We start from the raw sequence: 12,217 nt of genomic DNA, 5'->3' as shown, positions 1-12,217 counted from the left end.
AGCTACATAGTAAGGCCCTATCAAAGGGGAGCAGAGGGGGGGAGGGGGGAGGAAAGTAAAGAAAAAGAAAGGCTTCTGACCAAAAATGTTTACGCTTTTGTGATATTTGCATATACATAATACAGTGCCTGGCGACTGTTACCCAAGTCTAACATTAAATGAATCTGAAATTAATACATAGCTTGAATGTAACTTTATACAGTATCTTCAGCGGTATATCTCCCTCCCTCCCTCCCTCCCTCCTCTCTTTCTTTCTTCTCTCTCCTTTTCTCATCCTGCTCTAGCCTGGGACTCTCTCCGTGTTCTAGTCCTAACCCCTCTCTCCGGGCTAGGATTACAGGTGTGCTGTCATCCAGCCCCCACCCTCCATCCCCCCATCCCCCACCCTCTAGCCCACCCCACCCCCCACCCCTCTGCCGCCACAGTTTTGTTTGCCCGTGGACTTCTTCACTGTAACGTCCTGTTAGCACTGACAATGTTTACCTTTTGGACTGCAGGGATGCTCAACTCACTAAAACAGCCATAGTGAAGGGTCCAGCTATTTACAAGTTAGGAAACGTACTTTAATGTTGACGCCAGCAAAGACATGATGGACCTTTTTCCTTCTGTGCTCTTGGCTTAGAGTACACTTCTTCAGCACCTGAGGCCCATGAATGTCTCAAGGGAAGGGTCTTAGCCAGACGTTACCGGCAGGGAACATGGCAAGCCTCTGCTAATGTCTAGTGGCTGACTAAATAAATGGGTGGCTACTCCTCAGCAGGCCCATCTTGAATTCAGGAGAGCTAGACCATGACACCCACACCTCTTAACCATTTCCCAAAAAGCTACAGGGCTCTTTATTTAGCCTTCCCAATATTTAGCCCCATCCAAAAACCTACCAACCCAGACTCCTTCCCCTCATCTCCCCACCGCATCCCCCTTTGATGTGACACAGTCACCGGGCTTCCCAGGCTTCAAACCTGTCTTTAGCCATTGTTCAGTTTCCTGTGAGTCAAGTTCAGCCAGGCTTCACACACTACAACGATGGTCACAAACACATTCCCTTGCAGACACCTGGGAGGCAGCGCCGCCTGTCACCCGCCACCAGATCCAAACAGGAGGAACCGAGGGGCGTTCCCATTCCAGCGGCTCAGGGTAGTAGGGTCGCCCCGGAGCCCCACTGCCAGGGAGCGCCCGGCCCTCCGCGGGCGTGGCCGGTCTGGTCCGGCCCCTGGCCCGCCCCGGTCGCCTCGAGAGAGTCCCCGCCCGGCCACCGGCCGCTTGCAGCGCTCCCTCAGCGTCTTCCGGGGTTCCGCTCGCCCTGGACAAGCCCCGCCGAGGGGGATGCTCTGGGCACCACCTCCTGAGGCAGCTGCGCCTCTCCACTCACTCCGGAGTCCCCAGCCGCGGCGGGCCCGGGAAGTTGTTTCGTGAGCCCGCGGGCCCGGGTCTTCCCCCACCCTCCCCCTGAGCCCCGCCCCCCGCCCGGCGCGGGGACCGCAGAGCCGCCCGGCCCGGGGGCGTCGCCGCTCGCTCTCCGGAGCCCGCGGAGCCCACGGAGCCAGCGCAGCTGACGAGAGTCCGCTTCCCTGAAAGCAGCGCGCGTGGCCCGGCGGCCCGGGGACCCCTGCGCAGCCCCGCCACGGCGCGCGCCCAGAGCGCGGGAGCCCGGAGCACCGGGCGCCTGGGACCCCGCGCAGCCGCTGGCCAGCCCGCGGGGCTCGGCAGGAATGCGGGCTGCACTGTGAGCCCGGGCGCTAGGGTCATGGCCGGCGCTCGCTGCCGGACCTTGTACCCCTTCTCCGGGGAGCGGCATGGCCAGGGGCTGCGCTTCGCAGCGGGCGAGCTGCTCACGCTGCTCCAGGTCCCGGACGGTGGCTGGTGGGAAGGTGAGAAGGACGATGGGCTCCGTGGCTGGTTCCCGGCTAGCTATGTGCAACTGCTGGAGGTGAGCGGCCAGGGCTGGGGTCGGGGATCCTCTACCTTGCAGACCTCTGGGCTCTGGGGGACGAAGGGTGCGGGGTGGGGGTAGAGGGCTCTGGGCCGTGGACAGCGTTCCCCTAGTACCGGGCCTCCCGAACACGTCTTGGTCGCTCCTGGGGAAGCAAGAACTTGTTGCCTGTGCGAGTTCTGGAGCGTTCTGGAGCAGGCGGGCGCGCTGCCGCGGATGGCTGGGGCCGCCAAGAGGCTGCCGAGCCCGGTGGTCTTGGCAAGGCGCACGGGTGATGGGGTTCAGAAAGGTAGCCCCACGGCCCCGCCTTTCCTGCAGAGGAGCGGTCAGTCAGTCATGCTGTCCGAGGGCGGACTGCCTGGCTGCCCCGGGCCGCCTACTTGCTGGTCAGCTGAGATGCACCAGTTAGCAGTGAGCCTGAGGAGCCAAACATCAGGCTTGACCCGGGCAGGGAGCTGGACCCCAGGCGGCGCCCCCTCCTCTAGGCTCAGTACCCTAAAGTGGCTTGTTCCTGGGGATCTGGCTTGGCCCCAAGGCTACACAGGCCGGCTGAGCCAAGTCAGCTGGCTGTTTATTGTCTGGGTGACAATTGCGAGGCCTCTCTGGCCTCTAATCACTGAGCTCATGGTCACAGTCTGAGTGAGAGCCTAAGTTTCTAAAGTCCTTTGTGTGTGTTGTGTGTGTGTGTGTGTGGTGGGGGAGGCATTTTTCAGTCCTTACTGAGGAGCTGCTGATCCCAGGATTGTCATAAAAACCAAATTAACCCTCACCCTCAGTTGTGTAATTTCTAGGTTTTGGGTAAAACCCAGCCTAAATAAGGGACCAGATTTACCTTTTTCTGGGACCTACTTAAGAACAAAGTAGCAAATTTTGAATGAAAACCTTACCTATAACTCGGGCCAGGGTGAGATGAGGAAGACAGGGTGAGAGGGTTGCAGAGTGAGCAGGCCTGACAAGTGTCCTGCCGCAGCATTAGCAAATGTCTGCCCAGCATTCTGGAAACACGTGATGGATGGTTCTCTCGGATTCCAACAATAAACTTGCTCTAAATGGACCACAGTATTCCCCAAAATGGACCAGTAGTATTCCTGACTGGAAGGCGGGAATAAGCTCCCTGGGGTCTTAGTGGAGGCATCTCTGGGAGCTCTGAGTATGTTCCCATCACCTGTATCTGCGGGAGAGGCTCAGATTTGGCTCTCTGCTTTTCCCTGTTCCACCTTTAAGGGCTACATTTTTTTTTTTAAATGCAATTGTCTTTTGACAGGGAAACCTTGAGCCTCTCAGTGAAAAAGCTCTCTGAGAGATGTGTTTGAGTTCTTTTGGTGGTCACATTTCCCCAGGAAATACTGATGTGGAAATTTGCCTGGTGATTGTCTGTCTGGTGAGGAGTGTCCCTGGCTGGATTCAGCTGGCTGTTTTGGGTGGGGATTCGTAGGGACAGAGTGCCCCTGCTTTTCCCCTGGAGGAGGGAGGGAGGGAGGGAAACATGAACAGATGCAGGAGACAGAGCTGAATTAGCATCTGGGATAACCTGGGTGTGCCTGTGCATCCCTTGGCACTTACGGAGCTTGGGCGTCTCTGGAACCTAGGGACTAGTCAGACCCCTCCCGTCCATTAAAAGCAACTCGGTGGTGCCAGGAGGACCCTCCAGTGGCAGTGTACCTACACAAGCCATGTGCGCCGTCTCAGGTTTCCTGACAGTTCTGTGAAGTGCTGTCCTCCACTTAGGAAGCTTTATTTGTTTTTGAGCAACAGTCTTGCCGTGTAGCTCAGGCTAGCCTCAGATCTGCAGTCCTCTTGCCTCTGTTACTGAGGGCCAGGATCCCAGGCTTGTGCCACAGTGTCTGGCACTGTCCTCAGGTGATAGACACGACAGCATGAAAAAAACAAACAAACAAACAAGTCTGCCACCCAAGGAATCATGTTTTGCACACTAGACTAACAACTCAGGTGGCTGAGTAAATTCTGTGTGTATTTTGGACCCAACCACCTGGACTCAGCTATGCTAAGGGTTAGGAAAGAAAAGATCTAGAAGGATATATGTGAAGAAGGGTAGGCATGCCCCTGAAGTTGGCATGCTGGTGACAGCATCCTTAATATGACCTGCTATGCCGGGGCCAAAGGGAGCTTATCTGCATCCTGGGGCAACCTGGACCACCTCTGATGCCAGTCTTGGAATTTGAATTCACCTATAACCAGCTGATTTTCCCAAAGGCAGGGGCACAAGAGTGGACCTGGCCCCACTGCCCAGGTCCTGACTAGGATTTTTTTCACCAGCACCAATGTGGGGGGTGCATGGATTAGGTTCTTGGTGGATTGCAAGCTATGAGGATAAGCTGGACCACTAGGCAGAGAGCTTGGGAGGGATGAAGGATATGCCTTGGAGCCTCTTGCGGTGAGCTGAGCCTCACAGATAGTGGACTAAGTTGGGGTGTAGCAGAGGGTAGAGTGTGAAGTATATGAACCCCGAAACTCCGTAGCCTGGCAGCGGCAAGGAGACAGAGGGGGATCTGCAGACTCAGAAGGTGGGACTGCTGTAGCAGAGGAAGCCCGAGCAGAACGGACCCCATCAGCCTTCTGGGGGAGGAATGGGGGATCATGGACACACACACACACACACACACACACACACACACACACACACACACACCGGCTGAAGAACTGGGTATCCCTCAGAGTGTCCCCTCTCGCCCTCTGGTGGAAAGAGGAATAACAGGAAGTGTTCTAGTGCAGGGTGTGTGAGCTACTGACAAGAATCTGCAAAGTGGACTCTTCTTTCTACTGGTCTCTTCCTGGTTCAGACAAAAGAAGGGAAGCCATAGTCCCAGCTTTGCAGGAAGCGCACTGTGGAGGGGGGAATTGGGAGCTGGACCCAAGAAAGCCTGCTAGGTCTGCCTTGGGAGTGGCCAGCCTCAGATGGAAGCGAGGTCCAGACTCCCAGGAACTAGTAAAATGGTGCAGTGGACATCTGGCTTACAGAAGATGGACTCTAGAGGACCTAAGGCCACACAGAGAACTATGGGACCTAGGGACCCTGGCCACAGGTCCTGGATATTCAAGGTGTGGCCAACCCTTCACAGGGCACCTATTCTCCCCAAGGGTATGAGAACTAAGCTGGTCAGCTTCCCATTGCTGTGGCAAGGCACCTGAGATAAAATCTGCAAGGAAGAAAGGTGCATTTCGAACCTGGTTTGGACTACTCGGTTTACGGGCAGTTCTTAGTCCAGTAAACTTTGTGTATATGGTGAAGGAGAACATCTCATAGTGGCTGGGAAGGAAGAGTGGTTGTTTAACTCTACCTCCCGCCTACTAGGACCTACCTCCCAAAGGTTCCACCACTTCCTGGGACTGCTACCATCTGGTTACTTTAGGGGACCTTTAAGGCCCCCGACCATAACCAGGCCTAACAGCTGACACCCAAAGCTGGGTGTGGTGTATAAAGGCCTTGGGATGAGCACAGCTGGAAAAGCCTTTCTTGATGGCATGCACTGCGCCTTCAGCCATGAAGAAGGGGGCGGGGTGAGGGGAGAGCAGAGAACGCTACTGCCATTGTTGACAGACACAATAGAGGAAGAATAAATGGGTAGAGGACATGCGGCCAGGCTGGAGGCTGGGCGTACATGCCGAGTGCAGACTAGGCCCTGGGTCACTTCCATACACTTGGGGACCCACAGGAAGGGTGATTCCCAGAAGCCCTCAAGGGTACAGGGACAGCTCCTGGGGAAGGCAGATGTGGCGTCGGGGGGAGTTGGGCACTTGATCCCAAGGAAGACTTGGTGAGTCAGGTATGGTACCAGAGGAGGCACAAGGGCTGGCCAGGCTTAGCCTAGAAGACCTGACCAGACTTAGGAATTCCTTGCAGTCTGTTCTTATTTTGGAGAGTAGTCAGAGACCTGAGGGGTGCTGTAAGACCTCAGAAGAAACACCCAGAGTTTGGAATTCAGACATCTTTCCTTTAGGCGGGGCTGAGGTCCATGTCGGCAGGTCTTGTCCTGAGAGACTCTGTTCACATTGTGTCCCCAGCAGCCTGAGTTGTAAACTCAGCAGCTGAGCACAACAGTGTCAGGCAGCATTAGGTTCTGAGGGCTCCACCCCATGAGTAGATTGATGCCAGTTCTAATGAGGCTTGAAGGTGTAGAGTCTGAGAGCTTGCCCTTTGGTGCTCCGCCTTCTACCACGGGATGACGCCATAGGAACTGCACAACTTCTTATGTGGTCCATGGCCAGCTTCCGAGAACACAAAGGGATGACTTGTTGGGCCTTCTTAAGGGTTTGACCCAGGACAAGCACATCAGTTGGCCATATGCTCTTGGCAAATTGAGTCGCAGAACAGTCTGGAAGTGGCATGGAAGGGAGGGAGGTTCAGGCTTGGAAGCAGGAGCAGGACTCACGGGGACCACCTTGCATAGTTCCTGCCTCCCAAGGATGGCGAAGACACCATGTGACAGACATTAGAAGGAGGAGGCAGCACGGCTTAAGCTCAACTGATGGACGAGAGAGAGAGAGAGAGAGAGAGAGAGAGAGAGAGAGAGAGAGAGAGAGAGAGTTTCTAGAAGCAGAAAAAAGTGTCAGAGACATGGCCTTTTGGTTTGGAAACTCTATATTTCTCTATTTCCATCCTAGGAGGTTTTTGTTTTTCGTCTCCAGAGATTTCTTTACAGAGGCGCATAGTAAATGATGCATCTGGAATCTGAAATCATGTTTGCCTGGCCCTAAAGCCTGGGCCTGTCCGCTAAGCTGTCTGCACACCAGGCCAGCCTTTTCATGCCAGAGCTTTCATAATTAATGGACACAGTGTCTCTGAGCTGCCTGACATGCAGGAGATGTTTGCTATGGTACATAAATTGATTTTAATCTATGGCCCCTTTTTCCCTGTAACATGAAAATTACCTAAAATGGGTGTGACTTTGACCTTCATGCCAATATTTTTTTTCCGGGCAGTCATTGACTTTGTTCACAATTAGGACTGGTGGCTCCCCAGGTATGTAATTGGGACTGAGATTGTGCCATTTTTCACAGAGTCATCCTGCCATTCAATTAGGGGCCCGGATCAGCAGCTGCTCCTGTTTGAACACCTGCCTTTGCCCATAGCACTGTCTATCCCCGCCCAGCCAGGAACCACCCTTCAAAAATACTGTGCACTGGCCTGGCCATGCGGCCACTAGCAAGACTTTAAAGCATGGGGCAGAGCTTCTAGGTTTTATGGACTCTAGGCATCTTCATAAAAGTTCCCTTAGCAACAAGTCAGCAGGAATCCCCGACATCTGTTAACCACTGGGCAAATCCCTGAGACTGACTTCCATCTAGAAATGTAAATGAACCACCGTACACCTTTTTGTATTTTCAGCCAAAAAAGGCCAGCTTGTGTCTGGCGGCTAGGTAGGCCCACTGTGAGTGCGTGCATGTGCGTGCGTGCGTGCGTGCGTGTGTGTGTGTGTGTGTGTGTGTGTGTGTTAAGCCAGGAAGCCCTGTGTACATACATGGCATTGTGACTGTTACCAGGCCACCCACGGGGGGGGGGCAGTGCTCCCAGAATGTGCTCCCTCATTACCCACAGCAGCAAGGTAATACATGACACGCCTTTTTGATAGAATGCTGGGACGGGTCCCCCTATCCTTAATTGCCAAATTAGTAATTTCCTCTCTCCCTGCCAAGGCAAAGGTTCTGGGGTGGTGTGTATATCTACAGGGAGAAGGAAGGTAAAAATGGTTGCCAGCAGGTGTGCCCGGCCTTCCCTTTGGCAGAGCAAAGCATAAGGCGACATTGCAAAGGCATGGCTCTGAGGGTGAACTCTAAGAAGTCTCTGTGGAGTGTTTGGTTTGGGTTTTGGTTTGTGTTGGTTTTGTTTTGGGTTGTTTGTTTGGTTTGGTTTTTTGTTTTTGTTGTTGTTTTGTTGTTGTTTTGTTGTTTGTTTACTCTGGTGCTGGAGAACCAAACCCAGGGCCTTGTACATGCTCAGCCAGTGCTCAGTTCCTCAGCTGCAGCCTCCACCCTGAGGTGGAGTAGTACAAGGATCTGCTTATGTCCTTCTGTCCCATTGGGTATCTCTTTCTTGTACCCTCCAATAAAAGTTTGTTTTTATTTGCCTAATTCCTGGTTCGCCGTATCTGCTTCCTTTCTCAAGCTACAAATTTGAGTCCAGATTCAATTCCCAGGCACATCAGATTTCCCACACACTAAGGCCATAATCTCAGCTGTCCCCACCATCTTCTGCCCCCACCTCCTAATTGAGGGAAGGTCACCTGCCTCTGTCCACCCTACTCCCAATGTTTGGTTGGGCTTCTTCCTTTTCCTGCACTATAGTTTATCTAGGAAGTCCGCCCATCCTCCCCTCAGGAACTTTCCTGGAGCTTCTATTTTGGCACGTGCCTTGTCTTTTTTTTTTTTTTAGTGTAGGCCAGGAAATGTTTTCTAGGCTTTGTGGGCCAAGAGGAAAAGTGAAATTGAAGCTGGTACAGGGGGTAGTGTCACGTGAGGCCATCTGTGCTCTGTCACCACCCCACAGGGCTGCCGTGACAATACAAAAGCTACCATAGATAGTCCAGGAACGAGAGCTTCTGGTAGTTTTCTGAGAAAATGTTGGCTTGTTTGTTTGTTTGTTTGTTTGTTGGGTTTTTGAGACAGGGTTTCTCTGTGTAGCCTTGGCTGTCCTAGACTCACTTTGTAGACCAGGCTGGCCTCGAACTCACAGCGATCGGCCTGCCTCTGCCTCCCAAGTGCTGGGATTAAAGACGTGTGCCACCACGCCCGGCTCCCTGTTTTGTTTTGTTTTTAAGACAGGGTCTCAGGTAGTCCATTCTGGGTTCAAATCCATGATACAGCTGAGGATGGCCTTGAAGTCCTGCTCTTCTTGGCCATACCTCCCAAGTGTAGCTCCCAGACTGGCCTTGAACTTACAGTAGCCCTTGAAGTCTATCTCAGCCTCTCAAGTGCTGGGATTACAGGTGTGTGTCACCAAGCCCAGCGTCTCCTTGGGTCTCAGGTGTCCTCAGAGGTAGATGAAGTTGGTCCTTCTTGTGGTGTTAGTGAGAGTCAGGGAAACCTTTAAGACATGGAGCCTATAGGGAGGCCTTAATGATACTGAGAGCACGCTCTTCGATCTCTTTTACTTCCTCTGGAGGAACTGTTTTGAACATGACCTCATGTTGTAACCCATGCTGGTCTGGAACTCATTAGGCAGCCAAAGCTGGCCTTGAACTTGTGGCAAGCCTTCTACCTCAGCTTCTGGAGTGCTGGGCTTACAAGCATAGGCACCCCATCCAGGCTTGGGTGCGTGCTTTGCTCTGCCACAGGTTCCCAGCATATAAAACGTTCATGTCCGTAATGTACACAGTTCAACTTATACATCGTTACTTAAAAAAAATCCCAAATCCTGCTGGAGACATAGCTGATCTGTGAAGAGCCCTTGCTGCTCTTACAGGGGATGGGAGTGACGGGAGTTCTGTTCCCAGCTCCCATGCTGGGCAGCTCGCAGCTGCCTGTAAGTCTAACTTCAGGAGATCTGATGCCCTCTTCTGTCCTCCACAGGCACCTGCACACACACACACACACACACACACACACACACACACACACACACACATACACACACACACCAGACAATCCCCAAAGCAAAGAGAAAAAAAAAATTGGTGCGTGAAGGGACAGAATGCCCGGTAGACCCTTTCTAATGAAGATCACAAGAGGCCAGCAACAGATCCCATCTCACTGCAACGCAGAGGCTAAAAATGTAACCACGAAGATTTATTTATGATTTTTGTTTTACAAAGTCCACTTATGTAACCTTGACTGGCCTGGAACTTGAGACCGTGCTCTTGTCTATGCCCCCTACTGCTTGGGATTATAGGTGTGTATCGCCATGCCTAGCTAAAAATGACAGTTTTAAAGAAAAATGCAACAGAGGTTTTTTTTTTCCATTGTTCATTTTAGATGGGGAGGGGGTCTCGCTTGGTAGCCCAGGTGGGCCTAGAACTGATTATGTAGCCCGGGCTGGCCTTAAACAATCCTCCTGCCTCAGCCTTCAAGTGCTGGATTAAAGAATGCCACATCACAACTCTCTGTCACTTATTAGCATTAAGAGTGTGTGTGAATGGGGCTGGAGAGATGGCTCAGTGGTTAAGAGCACTGTCTGCTTTTCCAAAGGACCCAGGTTCAATTCCCAGCACCCACATGGCAGATGACACCTATCTGTAACTCCAGTACCAAGGGATCTGATATATTCATACTAATGCACAGTTTAAAAAAAAGTGTGCATGTCATCTGACCTCAGTGTACTTATGGTCCAGAAGCCTCAGCTCGGCAAGGTGTGAACATCACCATGCCAACACAGCACTGCTTAGCAAGCTTAACTTCCGTCCAAATCCCCAAAAGGAAGGGGCGGGTAAAAATGAGGTTTACCTATGCTTAGTCCCGGATCAGGCTTGCAGAACAGCTCAGTAACTAAACTAAAATGGAATTTCAAGATTCAGAATGTTGCTTAGTGACATTTCATATTGCCACAGAGTTAGCAGAGTTTGTACCTCTGACAAGGAAGCAAAAGGAAATGGTGGCATCCAGAAATGAATTACAGTCAAAAAGCAGGCATGGCGTGGACTGCACACTAAGTAGCCTTTGTGGCTAGAATAGGTCGAAGGGCTGTGTGCTGGCCTCAGCCCACATTATTCTAAATAGCCCCAGTTACAGCAAATCTTTGCATTTTGAGAGGTAATTTTTTTTTTTTTGAGAAATCCAGATTTCACCCACAGCCAAGTCTAGTGTTTCTCTGTGTGTGACTGCCTGTCTGTCACCTTGTTTCAGAAAGCATTTAAGGCATCTTACCAAAAAGCATATGGTACAAAAATAAAATAAAATAAAATCACAAATATATGGAGAAACCTGGGAAAAGGAAAAAGAAAAGGAAACGGGAGGGAAGACTGCCGGAGTGATGTTTGGAGAGGGGAGAGAGCGACTGAGAGGAATGGGGTTTCTTGGGGGGCAAATACGAGCACCTGGCTCCGTCTCTGAGCGGGCTTGTAAGGAAAAAAGGTCTGGGAATGGTCGCATTATGAGCTCTATGGTGTCGGGACGGGTGAGGGCAAGTGGTAAGAAATAGTTCTGGACTTTCAGTGGCTAAATAACATGGATTTCCCCTTGTTTGTGCTGAAAGTCCTCTGCAATATAGTTGGGGCTAAAAGCCTCCCCAGGAACCCGAGGAGCCGGGAGCCCTCTCTGTCTGGAGCCTCGCCTGGGAATGGCTTCGGTGTTCAGAATCTTTTCAGCAGCAGGCTAAAGGAGGTCTGTCTGACCTTCCTCCCATCCCCGTTCCCTCATCTCCACCATCTTTCTTCCTGAGCTCAGGCTTTCATTCCGAGATGCTCCCCATCTGCCTAAAGAGCCGATCCTCCAGGTTAACTCAAGAAGAAAGGCTGGTGTTTGACACCTGCTCCGTCCCACTAGAGTAAGTTTGTCCCAAACTAGTATCCGTTCCCCAGACCCATTCATCTCTTCTGAAAACCACTCCTCCTCAATATTGTCCCCAACTCCACAACCTCCCCTTCCCACTTCCCTGAGAAAGTGCTGTGTTCAACCATATGGCCTTTCGTTGAGATGACTCCAGAGCCTTCGGATGTCAATACATTTATATACCCCTCTTGTCAATCTGTCTACTGTCTTTTTTTTTTTTTTAATTGACTCAGATCACCAAACCTCTGTGGAGTGGAGACAGAGTTGCTGCCTTCTTGTAGGTTCCTTTTCATAAGCTGTCTTGGCATCGAGTACTCCCTGAGCACACCGAGTACACTCTTGGTCCATTTGGCATAAGCATAGATCATTTCCTTTCTAGGCTTTCTAGATCACTCTAGGCTTTACTCTTTTGTTTCTCCCTTTTATGTACTATGCAGATACAACCAAGGCAACGCACTAAGGTTAGCTGTTATAAAAGGCGGTGGGGGAAGGGGGATGGCTCAGTGGATAAATCACTTGTCTTGCAAATGTAAAGACCTGCGTTCAGATCCCCAGCACCTGCTTTTAAATCCCTGCATTCGGGAGGTAGAGATGGGATCCCTGGGGAAATTATGTAGCTAGAAACTCCAGTGGTCAAGCCTCAGGTTCACTGAGAAACCACCTCGCAGTAAATAAAGTAGAGAGCAATTGAAGAAGACACTTGACGTCAACTTCTGGCCTTCCCACACACTCAGACACACATGCACCTGTACCTTAGTGTGAACACACACATGCATAGGCTCTCGCAAGCATAACACACACAAACACAAGCAAAAATTAAAAATAATAACTTCCCTTAGGAAGCCT

At 51.7% G+C, this 12,217-nt stretch overlaps 1 protein-coding gene across 2 annotated transcripts in view; it reads left to right on the top strand.

Moving 5' to 3' along the window:
* Positions 1-1,231: 1,231 nt before the first annotated feature.
* GAS7 (growth arrest specific 7) overlaps positions 1,232-12,217 on the top strand; it is a 234,323-nt gene continuing 223,337 nt past the window's right edge. The window contains exon 1 of one of the 2 annotated variants that reach the window (XM_084764353.1): positions 1,232-1,927. In XM_084764353.1, the coding sequence (XP_084620479.1) occupies positions 1,745-1,927 (183 nt within the window). In that variant the 5' untranslated portion in view covers positions 1,232-1,744. The remainder of the gene's footprint in view (positions 1,928-12,217) is intronic. The other variant, XM_084764363.1, reaches the window with a different exon arrangement.

This window comes from Acomys minous (assembly GCF_964271855.1).
Source record: "Acomys minous genome assembly, chromosome: 16".
NCBI lineage: Eukaryota > Metazoa > Chordata > Mammalia > Rodentia > Muridae > Acomys > Acomys minous.
The sequence above is the reverse complement of the archived record's forward strand: the minus strand, read 5'-3'. Positions and strand labels throughout refer to the sequence as shown.